General features: G+C 39.1%; 2 protein-coding genes and 1 long non-coding RNA gene across 22 annotated transcripts in view; 2 read left to right on the forward strand and 1 right to left on the reverse strand.

The window, feature by feature from the left end:
- The window catches only part of SPINK5 (serine peptidase inhibitor Kazal type 5), an 86,914-nt gene extending 84,521 nt beyond the window's left edge, over positions 1 to 2,393 (forward strand). For 7 of the 13 annotated variants that reach the window (XM_086412242.1, XM_086412243.1, XM_086412250.1 and 4 more), the window contains one exon: positions 2,199 to 2,393. The gene's annotated coding sequence lies outside the window, so the exon portion shown is untranslated. Of the gene's footprint in view, positions 1 to 535; positions 1,160 to 2,098 lie in introns of those variants that run through there. The other 6 variants (XM_086412241.1, XM_086412249.1, XM_086412244.1 and 3 more) reach the window with 2 other exon arrangements.
- LOC147369625 (uncharacterized) overlaps positions 1 to 19,521 on the reverse strand; it is a 151,551-nt gene that overhangs the window by 20,579 nt on the left and 111,451 nt on the right. For 2 of the 6 annotated variants that reach the window (XR_015167656.1, XR_015167653.1), the window contains one exon: positions 11,076 to 11,145. The exons of the other annotated variants lie outside the window; for them this stretch is intronic. This is a non-coding gene — a long non-coding RNA (uncharacterized LOC147369625). Of the gene's footprint in view, positions 1 to 11,075; positions 11,146 to 19,521 lie in introns of those variants that run through there. 6 annotated transcript variants of the gene reach the window in all.
- Positions 561 to 16,204, forward strand: LOC147369627 (double-headed protease inhibitor, submandibular gland-like). 3 transcript variants are annotated; one of them, XM_086412270.1, is made up of 8 exons: positions 561 to 635; positions 6,353 to 6,457; positions 12,054 to 12,151; positions 12,875 to 12,906; positions 13,422 to 13,543; positions 14,982 to 15,024; positions 15,476 to 15,588; positions 16,038 to 16,204. In XM_086412270.1, the coding sequence occupies exons 2-8, from the start codon at positions 6,453 to 6,455 to the stop codon at positions 16,093 to 16,095; spliced, it is 471 nt and encodes a 156-aa protein (XP_086268396.1). In that variant the 5' UTR covers positions 561 to 635; positions 6,353 to 6,452; the 3' UTR covers positions 16,096 to 16,204. The 3 variants fall into 3 exon arrangements, with proteins under 3 accessions (XP_086268396.1, XP_086268395.1, XP_086268397.1); XM_086412269.1 differs by lacking the exons at positions 561 to 635; positions 6,353 to 6,457 and adding an exon at positions 10,529 to 10,691; XM_086412271.1 differs by lacking the exons at positions 561 to 635; positions 6,353 to 6,457; positions 12,054 to 12,151 and adding an exon at positions 11,829 to 11,966.

Raw genomic sequence — 19,521 nt, forward strand, 5'->3', positions numbered from 1 at the left:
GAAAAGACTCTGATGCTGGGAGGGATTGGGGGCAGGAGGAGAAGGGGACGACAGAGGATGAGATGGCTGGATGGCATCACCGACTCGATGGACAGGGGTTTGAGTGAACTCCGGGAGTTGGTGATGGACAGGGAGGCCTGGCGTGCTGCGATTCATGGGGTCGCTAAGAGTCGGACACGACTGAGCAACTGAACTGAACTGAACTGAATCATGCTACCTCTTGATAATTTCCTGTATCAGAGCCTTGAACCCATACATAGTCTGGGGGAAGACTAATGCAACAAGAGTAACCAATGTATGCAAGTCTGAGCAGCACTGACTAGTAGAAATATAATAGTAGTTACATGTGTAATTTCAAATTTTCTAGTAGCTACAAAAGAAATGGGTAAAATAAATTTTGGGAATATATTTTATGTAGCCCAATATATCAAAACTATTATCATTTCAAAATACATACATAATATGATAATCATAATATCAATATAAACTTGTTGTTACTAAGTCTTTGATATTGGTGTGTATTTTAAACTTCCAGCACGTTGAAATTTGGACCAGACACACTTCAAGTGCTCAAGAGCTACATGTAGCCGGAAGCTACTAGTGACTTATAACACATGAGAAAACCACTAAAGAAAGTAAGCGCTAGACAGGAGTGGGACAGAACAATGTGTGAGCTCCCGCCTCGATGCTGAAACACTGTCAAGCTCAGACTCTTGCTACAGCTTGCCCCTAGTTATTGTCCCCATGCAGATTCTGGGCTGATGCTGAACACACTATAGATGCAGGAAAGTAAAAGTGTGTGTCACTCAGTCGTATCCGACTCTGTGCGACCCCATGAACTGCAGCCTGCCAGGCTCCTCCACCCATCGGATTCTCCAGGCAAGAATATTGGAGTGGGTTGCCGTTCCCTTCTCCAGGGGATCTTCCTGATGCAAGGACTTGGGCTTCCCTGGTGGCTCAGATGGTAGATGGAGGAAGCTATGGGGAACCCATTGTGCTTCAAACTGTTCTTAGCTCTAGAGCTATGCCAGGAATAGTTGGCTTACCTGGATTTGGGAAGTTAATTTTGTATTTATTATGCTGTTCTTTTTCTTTTAGATAAGTTGCCACTAAGCCAATTAAAGCAAAATTTTGTGATCTTTGTCCTTTTTAACTAAAGTGAAGATAAATCATTCCCTAGGTATTTTTTTTTCCTATGATATCATTAAGAAAAAAGAAAGAAGGCTTACATATAATTTTTCAAGCATGAAAACACAGAGCCATTTTAGGGGGGAAAAGTGAGAAAACAACATTGCTATTTTCTTTGGTAATTCCAGGATATACAGAATGGGTTTCAAGATTCTAGAACATATGAGATTGTATCTCTTTCCTGGTTATTTCTGGGGAATCCCAAAACACTATTTTCCTGACCAAGATATATAATTGTTTGAGAAATAGTTACTTTATTATATCATTATGAATATTTTATTGAGATAAAAATAGCAAATTCCTTGTACTGCTTTGATCATTATTATGATTATGGTCATAAGGTTACATGCACAAAAGACTATGTTATCGCACATTCAAGACTTGAGCAACCTTCGACAACCATATTGAGTACCAGGGAAAGTGTGGCTCAGGGATACTGTGAAGTGAAGGATAAGGTAGTCTAGAACTGGATGAGACATAGGAATAGAGAAATGCCTACGGACCCAGTGAAAGTCAAGGGTGAAGTGGGGATGCAGAGGTCAGGAATGGAATGGGGACCAAGGAGGCTCAGGAATTGGCGTTAAGGATGTGAATGTGTGAAAGCTGTTTATTTTGGAGACACAACCTGGAGGCAAACATAAAATGTCACCTGTGTCCAAATGGTCACAAGAAAATAGCTGCATTAAGTAAACTAATTTCTGGGTTGCTACTTGAATTATATCTTGATATCCATATGGGAGGCAAATGAAAACCAGACCCATCTCACTGAGGTTCCCCAAACCAGCCCTAAACTTCTAAACCGGGAAGTGACAAATGATCCTGAAATGGAACTAAGAAAGCCAAACTATTTGTATTATCTCTTCCTGTCACTACCACAGACTGACGCATTTCTCTATAATTGATATTTCAGATTTCATTTGCAGAATGCGGGTTTTCAGAGAACTATCACTGTCCAACTCCTATATTTCCTGTAAGGAACTCACCTGAAGTCTCCCTCTCTCTCTCTCAAGGCTTCAGAAACAAGTGCAGAGAGCACTTGTGGAGACTACAGGCCAACAAACTTTTCCACTGAAGAGCCAGATAGACCTTGTGAGACATACAATCCTGTCACAGCCACTCAATGCTGCTGTTATAGAAATATATGAATTTACATTATGTAAGATCATATGGACAGCTGTGTTCCAATAAAACTGTATTTACAAAAACAGGTGGTGGGCCAAGTTTGACCTGTGGGTAGCTCAGTAATGGTTAAGAATCGGTCTCTTTAGCTACATGTAAATCAATGACATTAGAAGGCTCCCTCATACCATACACAAAAATAAACTCACGATGGTTTAAAGACATAAATATAATACCATAAAATTCCTAGAGGAGAACATAGGCAAAACATTTTCTGACATAAATCACAGAAATATTTTCTTACATCAGTCTCCCAAGGAAAAGAAAGAAAAAATAAACAAACGGGACCTAACTAAACGTAAACGTTTTTGCACAGTGAAGGTAATATTAACAAAATAAAAAGACCACCCAGGGAACAAGAGGATATATTTGGATACATTGTGACTGACAAGGAATTTCCAAAATATACAAACATCTCATTAAAAAACAAACCCAATCAAAAGATGCGCAGAAGATCTAAGCAGACATTTTATCGAAGACACACAGATGGTCAACAGGCACAAGAAAAGATTTTCAACATCACTAATCATTCAGTTCAGTTCAGTTGCTCAGTCATGTCCCACTCTTTGCAACCCCATGAATTGCAGCCCGTCCAGGCCTCCTTGTCCATCAGGAAGGATGGACATTGCATTTCCATCCAATGCAAATCAATATCAGGATGAATTATCACCTCACACTGACCAGAATGGCTATTATTGAAAAGCATACAAATAACAAATGTTGGCAAGGACATGGAGAAAACTGTTGGTGGGAATGTAAACTGGCTCAACCACTGTGGAGCAGAGTATGCAGGTTCCTTAAAAACTAAAAACAGAACTACCATATGATTCAGCAATCTCACTCCTTGGTATATAGCCAGAAAAGACAAAAATGCTAATTCAAAAAGATACATGCACCGTCAACGTTCACAGCTGCACTATAATGGCCAAGACATAGAAGCAACCTAAGTATACATTAACAGATGATTGGTTGAAGAAGATGTGGTTTATATATATATATATATATATATATACACACACACACAATGGAATGTTACTCAGCCACAAAAAGAATGAAACACTGCCGTTTTCAGCAACGTGAATGGACCTAGAGAATATCATACTAAGTAAAGTCAGACAAAGAAAGAAGTATTATATGATATCACTTATATGTGAGGTCTAAAAAAATAATGTAAGTAAATCTACATACAAAGCAGAAACAGATTCACAGACATAGAAAAGAAAGTTATAATTACCAAAGGTGAAAGGAAGGGGCGGAGGGATAAATGAGGAATACGAGATTAACATATACGGACTACTGTACATAAGGGCTTTCCCAGGTGGCACAGTGGTAAAGAATCTGCCTGCCAATGCAGGAGATGCAAGAGACAGGGTTTCAGTCTCTGGGTTGGGAAGATCCCCTGGAGGAGGAAAATGGCAACCCACTCCAGTATTCTTGCCTGAAAATTTCCACGGACAAGAGGAGCCTGGGGGGCTACAGTCTACCACAGAGAGTCAGACACGACTGAACAACTGAACTCGCAGACACACACACTTTACATAAAATAGACAAGCAACAAGGATTTACTGTAGCTCAGGGCACTATATTCGATGCCTTACAGTAACCTATAGTGAAAAATAACCTGAAAATATATATCTATGTAGATAGATAACTAAGCCACTTTGCTATATACCCAAAACTAATGTGATATTGTAAATTAACTACATTTCTATTTTTTTAAAAAAGAATCTCTTGTCCTTCTTTGTAAGTTATTAGTGGTTGTCTTCTCTTTGCTCCTTTCTATACATTTAAATAAAAACCACACTTCTTATTCGATGAAAATAATAATAAAAAGTAACAAATGTTGACATTTAAACATTTAATATGTGCCTAAAACTGAGACAAGCATATAATCAGACTCACATTTGTACCCCAATCCAACACTCTCTGTGGCCTTGCTGGTTGACTTTGACCAAGGCCAGTCTCATATATAACACGGATTATGGTAAATGAAGTGAATGTACCCTCAAATTACACTCCCTGTGACCTTTACCAGTAATGGATAATACTTGTTTCCCTCTTAGTAACGAGCATAACAAGGCATCTTATTCTTTCCCTGGTACCATCCTGCCACAGAAATACCTTTTTCTTTCCAATATTGTAATTAAAGCTCAATATAAATAATATGTAACCATAAGTCACTCTTCAAGCATGAAGGGAGGACAGAGAGAAAGACTTGGTCATCTGAAAAGGAGTCATAGGGAAAAGAATCTAATAAAACATTGGTCATCCTTGAGGGCCTTTTCACAAGATGGTAGTTCTTGTGGATCATTTTGCGGGATGATGTGCTGTCTTCCTCCAGGCTGTTCTATACACTCTGTCCTATTACAGTCCTTGTAAATACCTTTCAAGCCTAAAGACAATTTACTTTTTAACTTTTTTTCTTGAATGAATTTTAGACCTTCTATCTTTTCAGTGGACTTTTTCAACGGCCTACCAGACGTGCTCGTCGCCATCCTTTACAGCCCTCTCTTTTAAAACAATCTTCCAATGACCTCTTTGAAACACAGATCTGCTTAATTCCCCAGTTTAATGTTTTGTTTTGTTTTTTGGAAAATTCCTCCTAAGCAGCCAGGGTGCACTAAAACACAGTAAAACAAGACAAACCTGAAACCAAGGCAATGTGTTCCCTACTCCCTTTTGTCCTCTATTCACTTATCAATAAATTTATTAACTCTTTCGTTTAAGCCATCATCCTCTTATGACTGACTGTAACAACTTTATACATGATCTCCCTGCAGAGTACTGATCTGAAATCCAAATTTGGTAGTATTATGCATAAAACCTTTAAGTGATTTCTCTAGTCCCCAAGATGAATACCAAACTCCCTCTGACGTGTAAGGCCTCTGTCTACCTCTTTAGTCTCAGCTCTTATATTATCCTTTTTCCCTTCTACCCTTGAATAATTTCCTGAAATTTATTTATATATGTCCTCTTCTCCTAACATATCCTCTGTATTCACCTCTGGTCCTTCTCCCATTTTTTTCCTTCCATCTTTTAAGGTTCATTCCTTTAAACTCTAGGATAAATTTATTTTCACCTCATTAAAGGTGAGGCTTTTTTCTAGAAACCTTCCACAACTTCTTTCCCCTCTGAATGTGAATTAGTTATTCCTCTCTTATGCTCCCATAACCTCTTCTCCCTACACCCAGATTACCAGCTGTCACTTGTTTCCTAGTTGCTTATTTACAAGTCTGTCTCTCTCACCAGACTGTGACTGCTTTAAGAGAAGAAAAGATGGTTTAATATTCTTGCTTTTCTTTCTAGTTCATACATACTGTAATACTTAACTTGGAGCTATTACTTATTAAAGTTGTTGGGTAAAGCTATACTCGCTTAGAGTTTTTAAAGGAAATTTAGAACACGCCTCTTAGTTACTGTCAATGCCTACAAGGACTTTTCTCTTCAAAAACTGCTGGCAATGATGGTTGGAAACAAGCTAGTTAAGTGAAAATATGAACTTGTAAAATGTATCTCCTCCCTAGACAAAGGCTAGATTCATGAGGTATTTCTTAGAAATATTAGAAAAGGTTGTAGCTAAAGAGGAATGCAAAAGCAGTAGGAGCCCAGAAAAAAAAAAAAGCTATGAAGTATACTGTTATAATTAACCTTAATTTCAACTAATTAACTGCTCTTAGTCAACTAAATATATGATACATAGTGATAAAGAAAATCTCAATTATTTTATTTCAGGTTGATAACCTCCTAGATTGACAGAGCTAGAATAAAACTACCCCATGATTTATCCAGCATGTTTAATATATAGGAATCCTAAAGCCAAAAGAGAGGAAGTGATTTTCTGAGCTTACCCAGATGGGAGTAAATGAGGTATAAATTCAAGTAAATGGTTTTTAATTTCATGTCCCTTACACCACTCCCTCTGGCCTCATGAACCACAGTTCTACACTTTTCATGAAACTAACTAACCATGTGATTATGTTTTCAGACAAAAGGGTGGCGTTTATATCCAGTGATCCTAGAAAACTGTTTATTACCTACAGAAATGTCACTTCTGTTCATTTGTGGAATACTTCAATTCCAAATCTATGGGGTAAGTACACATGCAGATTTGTTAGCAAAGAGTAACAGAAGTAACAACGAAAAGTAAATTCTAATGACAACACAAAAGAAGTCCTTGGAATAGTAATGAAACAGAAAACTGCCAGCTAGTATATTCTCGTCTCGATTCTTGCTGCTCCTAAAATTTTAAGTGAGAAAAAGTTGCCAAAACTCCATTGCAAAAGTCTCTAAAATGAGCTGCTGACAATTGTGCTTGCAAAGGATATTTGCTCAGGGCCCAGCCTCTGGTTGCAAGATGGGCATTGATGAATCAAGCAGGAAATGCCACATCCGTCTCTGCCCAGACGCTGTGCCAGGCACTCAGAAGATGTGTAGGCAGTTGGATAACCTCCAGTTATAATTGCCCACTGAAGAATTTCTGGTAGAGCTCTTCCCCCCACCCCCCATATTAGCACTTACCCCACTCCAGTACTCTTGCCCGGAAAATCCCATGGAAGGAGGAGCCTGGTAGGCTGCAGTCCATGGGGTCGCAAAGAGTCGGATACGACTGAGCGACTTCACTTTCACTTTACACTTTCATGCATTGGAGAAGGAAATGGCAACCCACTCCAGTGTTCTTGCCTGGAGAATCCCAGGGACGGGGGACCCTGGTGGGCTGCCATCTATGGGGTCGCACAGAGTCGGACATGACTGAAGCGACTTAGCAGTAGCAGCAGCAGAAGCACAAGATAAGACTCTAAAGGAGAATGGAATCGTGATAGTCATTTTAATGCCAGTATGTCAAACAAGAAATAGTAACACAGCATCAACAACTCAAGCAGTAGTTAAAAGCTATTAACTAGTTTTCTTTGTATCTTTCCTTGACCATCAAGCACAAAGCTTGCAAAAAATGATATGATTTTTTGCCTTAGTAATTCCTTGGACAAAACTTGCAAAAAATGATATGAATTTTTGCCTTAGTAATTCCCTGGACAAAAACATAAAAATAGGTAAAATATTACTCCTAGTGTTGCAGCAAAAATAGAAATGGAGTTTTTCCTCTCCTGAGAACGAGGAAAGTAAAGGGAACAAAGAACAGACTAAAGAAGAAACATAAGTGTGCGTGAAAGAGTTAATAACACCTAGTTTTATTTTTTTCTTTTAGTTATTTTATTTAAAAGAAAAAATTATTTAGTAAAATGCTGCTTTATTTTCACTGTGACTGATAGTATATTCTCATTAAATATTCATGATCAACCTTGAAGAAAAATCATAGGATGAGGTAAAAATATTATTGAAAAATTGATATTATATAACAAAGACAAGATATTATAAGCACAGTAGGAAATGCCAACACAAAGTATGAAAATTTCACTAAGAATGCTTTTTTCTTGACTGCCCTATCGAAAAAATTTTTTTAAGTTTTACTTTAACTGTTACTAACCTGTAGTCTATTTTACAAAACTAACTTGACACTATGTAAATTACATCTCAGACCTACAACCCCTTAACTCTATGCAAATTACACCCTGTACCCGGTGCTTTCCTCCCCGGCACTCCCTTTGCAGACCTTGTCAAGCAGTTCAGTCGCTCAGTCTTTTCTGCCTCTTTGCAACCCCAGCTTCCCTGTCCATCTCCAACTCCCACAGCCTACTCAGATTCATGTCCATTAAATCAGTGATGCCATCCAACCATCTCATCCTCTGTTGTCCCCTTCTCCTCCTGCCTTCAATCATTCCCAGCATCAGGGTCTTTACAAATGAATCAGTTCTTCGCATCAGGTGGCCAAAGTATTGGAGTTTCAGCTTCAGCATCAGTCCTTCCAATGAATGTAATAAATACAATGAATACAAGCAGACCTTGTAGCTTTCTGCATTTCAGAAAGTAGGCCCAGTAGGATGAATATGCAAGACTCACTACTTTGGTCTTTATCACTTACCCCAGACTTGGAGCCCCATCTACAGGATCTCCTCAGATTCCCCACATGGGGAGGTGGGGGTAGGGTAGGGGGAGAACCACGGTTCTTGAGGCACCAGCCTGCTGTGTTCTCTCTCCGCTAGGCCAGCTGAGGATCAAAACAGCCTTTCTATTTCCTCCAGACTTTGTCTCTGTGTTATTTATTTGGCATCAGAGGGCAGAGAAAGCCAAGATTTGGGTGGTAACATTAGTGGCTTGAGTACTTTAGAAAGGAATGCAAAAACAGAAGAAATTAAATTTTCAAGAGAAATCAAAAGGACTGAGTTCTAACACTGACCGAGACTGCTGCTGGCCGCTTCCTGAAGAGGCAGAGACTGCTGAGTGCCTGCCTATACAAAGTATCTGCTGAACCCTGGACTCAGGAGTTTTTCAGTCTCAGTCAAAAATCACCCTGTCTCCTGTGTGGCATGGAATAGGGAGCTGCCTCAGTGAAGGGAGCCATTTAAGGCTGGCATGCACGGCAGAGATGCAGGTAGAAACCATGCCTGTCCAGAGATAAGAGGGCCTGCTCTCATTTCCCATGCACTGCTTACGCATTTCAGATCATCACAAACTCTAATAATGAATGAGACTAAATCTACTCAAATCCAAGCAGAGTGAAGAGCTCAGAATTCTGTAATTTTATTTAGAGAAAACGACAGACAGTATTGTGTATCTACATTTACTGATCAAAACTGACACCTACTCCATGGAACCATGTTGGGGATTGCTAGGAATTCACATGCAGTGCATGTCTGCATCAAGGCCTGGCTACCTCAGAATCACAGCCAACCTACGAGTTTTGAAACAAAAACTTTGTGCCTGTTAAGGAACTGGTAATAGAAATGGGTGTGGATTTACTGATGGGTTTTTTGATATGGGCAATGTATTACGAGGATGTTGAGTTTAATGTAATTCTACATACTATTTTTAAATCCTTAGTTACTGAATAGATAAAGGAAGAAAGAGAAATGGAGTCTTATTAGTTTGTTGAGCAGATTCATTTTTTTTAATGAAGATTTCCAGAAAGAACATGGGAGGTAGACATATAGGTCATTCTTCTTAAACTCTGGATTTAAAGGAATGAATCAATGAAACAAAGTTAAAAAAAAAAAAAAAAACTTCATGGAGAGGAAAGCACATACACAAATTAAAACCTAATTGTAGAGAGATTAGATGGTGTGAAAATTAGACAGGATATGAAGACTCCTAAATTTTCCTGGGTTGGGTTACTACTGACAGCTATCAGCACAGTGAAACTGGAGAGAAGCCTAAAAGTGAGATTAAGCAGCAAGGTTTTGGGGGAGCAAGTTGACCTGGAAGATCCTACAGGATGCCCAGAAGGCACTCCTCAGTAAACAGTAGAGACCTGAGTCTAGGACCCAGGTAGCAAATCTTCCCTCATCTTATTTGGGAAAGTAAGTCAGGCCAGACATGTTGACTTAGAGCTGTGTGCACGTGAGAAGATATGAAGTAGCAGGAAGAATCCTGTACTCTAATCAGGTGATCTAATTCACTGAATGGCCTCATCATGGTACTCTTCCTCTGAGGGCCTCACTTCCTTTTCTTTTCCAAATTGATTTCCATGGAGCCTTGAAGTGCATGGTAGAAATGCAAGTACTCTTGAGCCCTATATTGCTTCCATTTAACTTAGATTAAAAAAAAAAAAAATCTGCTTCTTTATCATTTGCCTCATAAAAGTGCATTTGAGTGTGGAAAAAGTTCCGTTTTTAAATTTGACAACAATTAAAAAAAATGACAAACATAGACAGCACATTAAAAAGCAGAGACATCACTTTGCCAACAAAGGTCCATACAGTCAAAGCTATGATTTTTCCAGTAGTCATGTACAGATGTGAGAGTTGGACCATAAAGAAGACCGAGCGCCAAAGAATTGATGCTTTTGAACTGTGGTGATGGAAAAGACTCCTGACAGTCCCTAGGAGAGCAAGGAGATCAAACCAGTCAATCCTGAAGGAAATCAGTCCTGAATATTCATTGGAAAGACTGATGCTGAAGCTGTAGCTCAAATACCTTGGCCACCTGATGCAAAGAGCCAACTCACTGGAAAAGATCCAGATGCTGAAAAAGATGGAGGGCAGGAGGAGAAGGGGGTGACAGAAGATGGGATGGCTGGAGGGCATCACTGCCTCAATGGACATGAGCTTGAGCAAACTCTGGGAGATAGTGAAGGACAGGGAAGACTGGTGTGCTGCAGTCCAGGGGCCGCAAAGAGTCGGACACAACTTAGTGACTGAACAACAACAACAGAAAGTCTGAAGACCACAGATCCAGATGTTTGTTCTGGGACTCACCAATTCTCACATTCTGTGAGTCATTGTTCTCATTTCTGTTACCTGCTTAGAACACGGTCCCTCTAAACAGGTGTTTCACTATAACCTGGAAAGATGACCATTTACCCCATTCAGAAAACCTTCTGGATTGCACTTCATTGTGGTATACATATTTCAAATGTTGATAAAGCCTCGAAATATATGTAAAATATAAGTATTCAAATTTTTACAATAAACTAAAACTGTAGAATTCAGAGAGAAAAGAGGTGGTATTGGAAAATGGGAAGTATGAATGAGAGAAACATATCTTAAAAAATTAGAAACAAATACAATCATTACTGGAAGATAGTAAGATCTGAAACTGGAAGATCTGGTTTCAGTGAAGATCAAAATAGCTATCTATTTTGGGGAATTTGCTTACCTCCTCCATCTCTGAATCTGTCCTTTGTGAATGAATTTTTCCTTTATATTAACTCTGTCTTCTGGAGAGCTGATGTGAAGAGCACAAGGGATAATAGAGGTGAAAATGCTAAATAATTGGAAATCACTGGGTGTGTGTTGTTGAAAAAATACTGGTCATGTGGATAAACAGAATATTTATAGATATGGGTCCAGGAGAATGGGTCATACACAATATCATGGTATGATCTTAAAAGGCATGAGATAACATGTTGAATATAGGTTTTCATTATAAATATCCATTTTAGTGACCAAAGTAGTATATCGTAGTTTTTTGTTTTTTAAAGTATAGGTAGGCCTAGAATTGGAAGGGACCAGCTCTCCTAACTGTTAAGAATGTGACTAAAAAGAATATACTTAATCTTTCTGATTTTGTTATTTTATTTGCAAAATAACAATAATACTTGTCTTCACATTTCATAAGGTTAATCATTTAACAAGCCTTCACAGAAGGTTGTAAAGTGTGTTCATACTTACAAAAGCAAGGTTTATGGTACTATTAATGTTGTCTATTACAGTACATTTTAAAGAAATGTCCTCAGCATTTCTCTGATCTATTTCAACATTCTTGCATTTCACATAACTGTAAAATCCCTTTACGTGTCATTTAAGAGTCCATTTGCTATTCATTTCACCTATGACTTTATTTGTCCTCAAATATAGCCATGCCATTATAACTGCTGAGTGATCAAAGGACTATTATGGAAAACATCTGGTAGTTGGTATCAGGATGTAACTATTCCAATTGTCTGTAACTCAAGATAATAAGGAAGCTTTGTTTGACAAATGAAAAGAAACAACCTTGCTTGGATTAACAGCCAATCATCACTGCAAAGACCAGTTTTAATGAGGGTAGGTCTCTGCTCTGAGTGTATATATACATGCATCTGTCAGACTGCTTTTTGTCTGTTTCTCTCTGAACTTCTTGACTCGGGGCAGCGGCTCTCGAATACCCTCATTCATCATCACTATGAACAGCATCACTACTTTTGCCATCCTCGCTCTGGCAGCCATGACATGGGCTGTCACTCCACCCGGTGAGTTAGGATTCCTTTTCAATATTCATTCTCTTATGTTAACTGCAGTATATTTGGCCTTCAGTAATTATAGAATATTAAGTGAAAGTGAAATACTAGAGTGGGTAGCCTTTTCCTTCTCCAGGGGATCTTCCCAACCACAGGGATCAAACCCAGGTCTCCCACATTGCAGGTGGATTCTTTGCCAGCTGAGCTACAAGGGAAGCTCATAGAATGTTAAAGTCAAAAGAAAATTTAGTAGGCATCTATTTAGATTGGTCTGATCAACAGAGTAGGGGTAAATCAGACCTTCAGGAAGAGGAAGAGAGACTGAGAAGAAAAGGACTGAGAAGTTCCTGCTCAGTTCCTCATTAGATCTCTCAGGTTTCTGACTTGCCCTTTTAGAAATCAACTATGCAACTCTGAGACCTTAAGTCCAACTCTCCCTGGGCATGCCCACAGGATCTCCTGGATTCCTCTACAGTTTCTTCTCCAGTGATCAGAGATTCTCGCCCCCAACCTCATTTTTTTTTTTTTGGTGGGGTCAGGGGGTCAGGATCATATTTCTCTGACTTCACCCTTAGCTGGCCTGACTAAAGAAGTGACCTCTTTTCGGTCTGGTCTGGGCAAGGGATGTTGGGAAATGGGTTTTAGTTACTGTGAACAATGAATTCAGCTTTGCATTTCTAACTGTAGAATTTACTATTTCTCTAATTCCTTCTCTCCAAATGCATCTCATCATAGTCTCTTCTGGTGATCAAGAAATAGGGATAGAGGTGAGTACCTTTTTGGCATGCTCTTTGTAAAAATGAAATCAGGGTGAATATGTAAATGAGTGGTGAAGGTATCTAAATTGACTCACAGTGGGCTGAAATAATTCCATGGGAGGTAAAAACTGTTTCTACTCTACTTTTCTAATGGTGTTTCTTTAAACGAGTCTCTGTGCAAAAGGAGAACAGGAGATCAAGGAAGCTCTTACTTTTAGGTAGTATTTTAAACTTTTCTCAGTATCATTCATTATTCTACTGGACTGTCATTATAACCCTAAAAAAAAAAGAGAGAGAGACTAATATTTCTTGCTTAAACTGCTCATTCTCATTTAAATACTGTTCTAGGTCTGATTTATTTTTGCAGCACAGCACCTGGTCCACAAAAGGCCTTCTAGACATGTTTGCTGAAAAGCTGAGGAGGGAATCTTCCTACTCTCTTCTCACTCTTCACCATCTAGATATAAGAATGATAACAGAATTGAAGAAACACAATGCAGAGTATTATTTTGTCCCAATTACAGGTGAACTGCACCAAATACAACATAAAAGGTATCGGGATTGCGTGCACAAAGATATGGAGTCCAATATGTGGCATAGATATGAAAACTTACAGTAATGAATGTATGTACTGTTTCCTAAATAGGTAAGTATTATACTCAATTTGGAGCCCAGTTTTGTTTTGCTTTACAATCACAAAAGTCACATTGGCCAAAATCTACTCGGCTTTTGAAAACATGGTTTGACATCTTACCTTTTGTCATGTTCCTCTACTACTCTGTGGACATTGTTTTGTTTAAAAAAACCCCAAAACTAGTTATATTAGGGATATATATTATGTATATTTCTTTGCTATCCGGCCAAATTCTCATGTGTATTATATTACACTGTATCCCTCAGGCATTAGCTGTTACATATAGGCATTTTTATTCCCAAATTACATTTAAGGAAACTGGGTCTCAGGCAGGAAACATATTTTTGGTCAAACTTTCATGATCTTTCTTATCAGTTAATGGAAACTCAGAAGAGAGATGTTGCTACTTGGGCTGTAAGCCATGGACACTATTGTAACACTTTGATCTACCCTTCACACCCCAGAGGAAAATCATGTTGCTTCTCTGATTGTCTGGAAAAATCTAGGGAAGAGAATGAAAGTACAAACGGATAGTTGGAATTTGTTGGAATCCTCACCACCATCATCCCCACACATTAAATTCTCACTATAAACAACATCTCAGCTTCTAGGAGACTTTACAATAATGATTATTACCAGTCACTCCAGCAACTTGAACTCACTGCTTTCCGACTAGCAGTTAAAATCGTGGACTTTTGTGTCAGACATCTGGATTCAAATCCAGGCTGCACTTAGTAGATCTCTGACATTAGGCAAACAAATACCCATTCTGCTATGTACTTCTGTATTCAGCAAAGCAGAAATTATAATAGTGTTTAGGATTCATTGTGAGAAAACATGTCAAATCTTAACTAAGCAGCTGACACAGAGTGAATACTCAAAGAAATGAGCTTTTCTTCCTTTTAATCATTTTCCTCCTTCTTTTCTAGCCTTTCTGAAAAGTCATAGTCAAATATAATAGCAAGTGTTAGTCAAATAAAACCCCTCAGAATATGCAATACCAGAGACTAAACACTGAGATGGGATTGATTATATTATCTCGTATCTTTTTAGAAGGAGGAAATCTAATACTCAGAAAGGAGAAGTGATTATAACAAAATTACACAGACTATAAGTGCCAGATATGGATATGTGAATATTTTCTTTTAAAACTGCAAAAATATCCACATACTTTATTATACCTTTGATTTCCATCTGAGTATTCATGGATTATTTTAAAAATGCCCAATCTACTCTCCTTTTAGTGTTGATCTTATTTTTTTATATTTTAATTTGTTTGCAAAATGATCATTTATCAAAGATGTTAATGACAAATATTAACTAACTGGGGAAGAATATTAACCAGAACTACTTAGTTCAGGTCAGACAACACAGAATGACATATGACCATGTTTTACTCTGTAGATTAAGAAATATCAAATTACTGATTCAATAAAATCTTATTTTTCAGGGATAAAGGATCTCAACTCAGGAAACTTCATAATAATGAATGCGTAAGTATACACAAAAATTTTACATATCCTTAATATAAAATGTTTCAACAATTCCTCCCTTTCATCAAGAACAACTATTTTAAGGTATTTATTCTACAAATTATCTATGACTATGAGTAGTCACAGGTAACACACCTGGCCAGCCTAAACAGAAAATCTGAAATATAATTTATTTACCCAGAAGACTCCAGAAACTTTATTTATACTCCTTTATTCATAAGCCACAGGATGGATTCTGTTCATTAGCTACACGGGAGAATGAGAGAGAGGGCAGCCTTGAACTTGGGCTGAGCAATCTCTTGCTGTGATGGTATTCTCACCAATGTTGGGTCAGGTTATGTAAACTGCAGAAAATACACCTTTCTGCAAGTGGGATTCTGAACTAATGATCCTCTCAAGGCTTTAAAAGAGTTTCTTTTCTATGATTTAATGGTGTTTTTTTTTTGAACAGAGGGAGGTTGAGTGCACCACATATTCAGAAATATGCACCATGGAGTACCTACCTCACTGTGGATCTGATGGGATAGTATATGGCAACAGATGTGTATTTTGCAATGCTGTTGTGTAAGTGCTTTATTCAGTATTTTATTTGTAGAAAGAGCCCCTCACACAGAACCAGAAGCCATCTTAGCTATGTAAGCCAGATGCTGCTATGAAGCCTAAGAGATGGCTGACTGAAAATCATAATATTTTACAAAAGGAAGGAAAAAGAGAGAAAATGAGAGAGAAAGAAAATGCCTAAGAATAAGAATTGAAGTTAGGGGAAGAAACATTTGATTGTCATCATAATATTATTCAGTGGTAGATAAAAGAGAAACTTACAGAATTTTTGGCTCCTAACACTGGCTTTTACTGGTACACTGAGTTCCCTTTTTTCCACCATGCTGAAGCTTGGTAATTAATTGTTCAGCTTTCATGTTATGTATTCATCTGGCTGGCTTGATCTAAGATGATGCAACTTTCAACTTAAGATTTCCAAAGCTCCCCTTTTAAAAGTATTATTTTTCTTGCAGGGAGAGCCGTGGCACACTTTATTTTGTAAAATATGGACCATGCTCTGAGTCTCCCTGATGTTCAAGGGCACCAAGTTTCCTTTGGCAGCGAACCAGTTTCTCTAGGATGGCTATGGGGACAAGTATATGGAACTTAATTCTTCAATAAAAGATTCTCAGCAGAAAAAGTTGTCAGGCTTATCTCTGTAGATGCAGTTCTTCTCATATCTATGGTCCTTTCCCTAAACTATAAGTCATACAGAAATATTTCCTCTGTTTCCACTCAAGTTGGAAGCTAGAAAAGATTATACATAGAGTGGTGAAAAAAGAATCTGCTCTCAGCATCCCATTAAAAAAATATTTTTTTTAAGTAAACATGGATCAAAGTGTGTATCTGACCATTACTATTACATTACCTTTAGCTACACTAATGAAAAGTGGAAAATCCAGATTTGCAGAAAGATAAGAGTGAGAATCCTTAACACTATAAATGAATCAGAACAGGCTAGGAATAACATAATACTTTAGGTATCACCATTTAAACAGAGCTCAGTCACATGTGGGCATCTGCAAAGGAAGGTACCTTATGGTTCATGTTGGAGAAGAGATAATACACACACACACACACACACTCTCTCTCTCTCTCTCTAAATGGTGAAGTCACTAACAAAGCCTGAGAAATATAAGGCTATGTGCTGGACTCTCAGGAAGTAGAGATATGAGAACTTTCTCATGGCTGTGTCTCCACAGAGTACTCAGTTGAATACAGTGTGCACAGATAAATATTTAACTTGGTAAAGAATTTTTTAATAGTGAGTCTGCAAATAAGCACACAGTGATGCCCTATAAGTTCATGTTTCCAAAGCACAATGTATTTTTAGCAAAGAGTGGTTAAACGCTTGCCAGCTATGCTGTAAATATTTGTGTGACTTTTCTAACAACACATATAGAAAGGTCACTAGAGAGGGGACCTTGTGGGGAGAGGGAATACAATGAGGCAAAGAGAAGCCTGCATGGCATTAAGGAATTTGTAGGCTAGTCAAAGAGACAGACTTTGTAAAGAGCTGATTACTAAATATAAAAACAGTATACTTCAGAATTAATAAAATTCCAGCAAGAACTGATGGGGTGGGGGACAGTCTTAATCACACAATGAGCTTGTATATTAGTATGCCCAGGCTGCCATAACAAAATACAGATCTCCCTCCACTTAGCATGGGGTTCAGTTCAGTCGCTCGGTCATGTCTGACTCTCTGCGACCCCATGAATCGCAGCACGCCAGGCCTCCCTGTCCATCACCAACTCCTGGAGTTCACTCAGACTCACATCCATCGAGTCAGTGATGCCATCCAGCATCTCATCCTCTGTTGTCCCCTTCTCCTCCTGCCCCCAATCCCTCCCAGCATTAGAGTCTTTTCCAATGAATCAACTCTTCACATGAGGTGGCCAAAGTACTGGAGTTTCAGCTTTAGCATCATTCCTTCCAAAGAAATACAAGGACTGATCTCCTTCAGAATGGACTGGTTGGATCTCCTTGCAGTCCAACGGACTCTCAAGAGTCTTCTCCAACACCACAGTTCAAAAGCATCAATTCTTCGGCGCTCAGCCTTCTTCACAGTCCAAGTCTCACATCCATACATGACCACAGGAAAAACCATAGCCTTGACTAGATGAACCTTTGTTGGCAAAGTAATGTCTCTGCTTTTGAATATGCTATCTAGGTTGGGCATAACTTTCCTTCCAAGGAAAACTATCATAAATTGGAAATGTCATACACTGAAAATACACCTTACCTACCAGCCTCACCTACCTTAAACGTGCTCAGAATACTTATATTAGCTTACAGTTGGGGAAAGTCATATAACACAAAGCCTATTTTATAATAAGGTATTGAATATCCTTTTCCTGGTGGCTCAGAAATTAAGAATCCACATGCCAATGCAAGAGATGCAGGTTCGATCCCTGGGTCAGGAAGATCCCTTTGAGAAGGCAATGACAACCTACTCCAGTATTCTTGTCTGGGAAATCCCATGGACAGAGAGGCCTGGTGGGCTACAATCCATAGGCCTGCAGAGTCAGACATGATTTATTGCCAAACAACAACACTGAGTATCTCATGTACTTTCCTGAATACTGCAAAAGTGGAAAACAGAATGGCTGTGTGGGTACAGAATGGTTGTCAGCATATAAGCTGTTTACCCTGGTGACCGTCTGGCTGGCTGAATAGGCACTATAGCTCACTGCCTAGCATCACAAGAGAATACTATACTACTTATCACTAGCTCAGGAAAATATAAAAGTTAAAAGTAAAACTTCTACTAAATGTGTATTGCTTTCACATCACCATAAAGTCAAAAAATTGTTAAGAAACTGTCTATAGCAGAGATTGGGTGGCTTAAACAGTAGGAATTTATATTCTCACAGTTCTAGAAACAGGGAAGTCCAAGATTAAGACACAGAAGGTTTGGCGTCAGGCAAGAGCCCACTTCCAGATTCACAGGCTACTGTCTTCTTGCTGGGTCTTCTCGTGGTAGAAGGGGTAAGGGTGATCTCTAGACTCTGTTTCATCAGGCCTCTAATTCCATTCATGAGGGCTGTGCCTTCATGACCTAACCATCCCCCAACAGTTCTACCTCCTAACACCATCACACTGAGGATTAGGCTTCAACATATGAATTTGGAGCTGGTGAGGGGGGCCGGGGCAGACACAAACATTCAGGCAGTAACACACAGGAGACTTAAAGGTTGATGGCCATTCTAGGTCATGACTGGGATGGTGGGTACATGGGGGTTGACCCTATAATAATAAGCAATTGACCTAACTGAAAACAACAATAAGACAAAGTCTACATATTGTAGGTGCCTGGGAGGCGGATCAGGCCCAGGGAAGCCAGTGGCAATAGTCAGGCCAGGGAGCCCTCTGTCCCTGGGCATCCTCCAACATCAATCAGCTTCAGCCAACACCAGCAGCAGGGCCTTTGCCCTGGACCCCCGGCCGCATGTTGACCAACACCTGGTGGCCCGTGAAGCTTTACAGTCCCAAGAGGACCAGCAGTGGGAGAAACAGGACACTGGGCATGTCTTCCACCTAAGTGAAGCAGCTGAAGGGCATGGCCCTGGTAGTCAGGTCCTGACAAAATGTGGTCCACTGCAGAAGGGAATGGGAAACCACTTCAGTGTTCTTGCCTGGAGAACCCCATGAACAATATGAAAAGGCAAAAAGATAAGACACTGAAAGATGAGTCTCCCAGGTTGGTAGGTGTCCAATACACTACTGGAGAAGAGGGGAAATATAGCTACAGAAGCAATGAAGAGGCTGAGCCAAAGCAGAAAGGACACCCAGATGTGGATGTATCAGGTGGTGAAAGTAAAGTCTGATGCTGTAAAGAACAATATTGCATAGGAACCTGGAATAGGTCCATGAATCAAGGTAAATTGGATGTGATCAAACAGGAGATGGCAAGAGTGAACATTGACATTTTAGGAAGCAGTGAACTAAAATGGA

This window comes from Bos grunniens, chromosome 7 (genome assembly GCF_055505025.1).
Source record: "Bos grunniens cultivar Pamir isolate PY7600 chromosome 7, Bosgru_T2T1.0, whole genome shotgun sequence".
In the NCBI taxonomy this organism is placed as follows: Eukaryota; Metazoa; Chordata; class Mammalia; order Artiodactyla; family Bovidae; genus Bos; species Bos grunniens.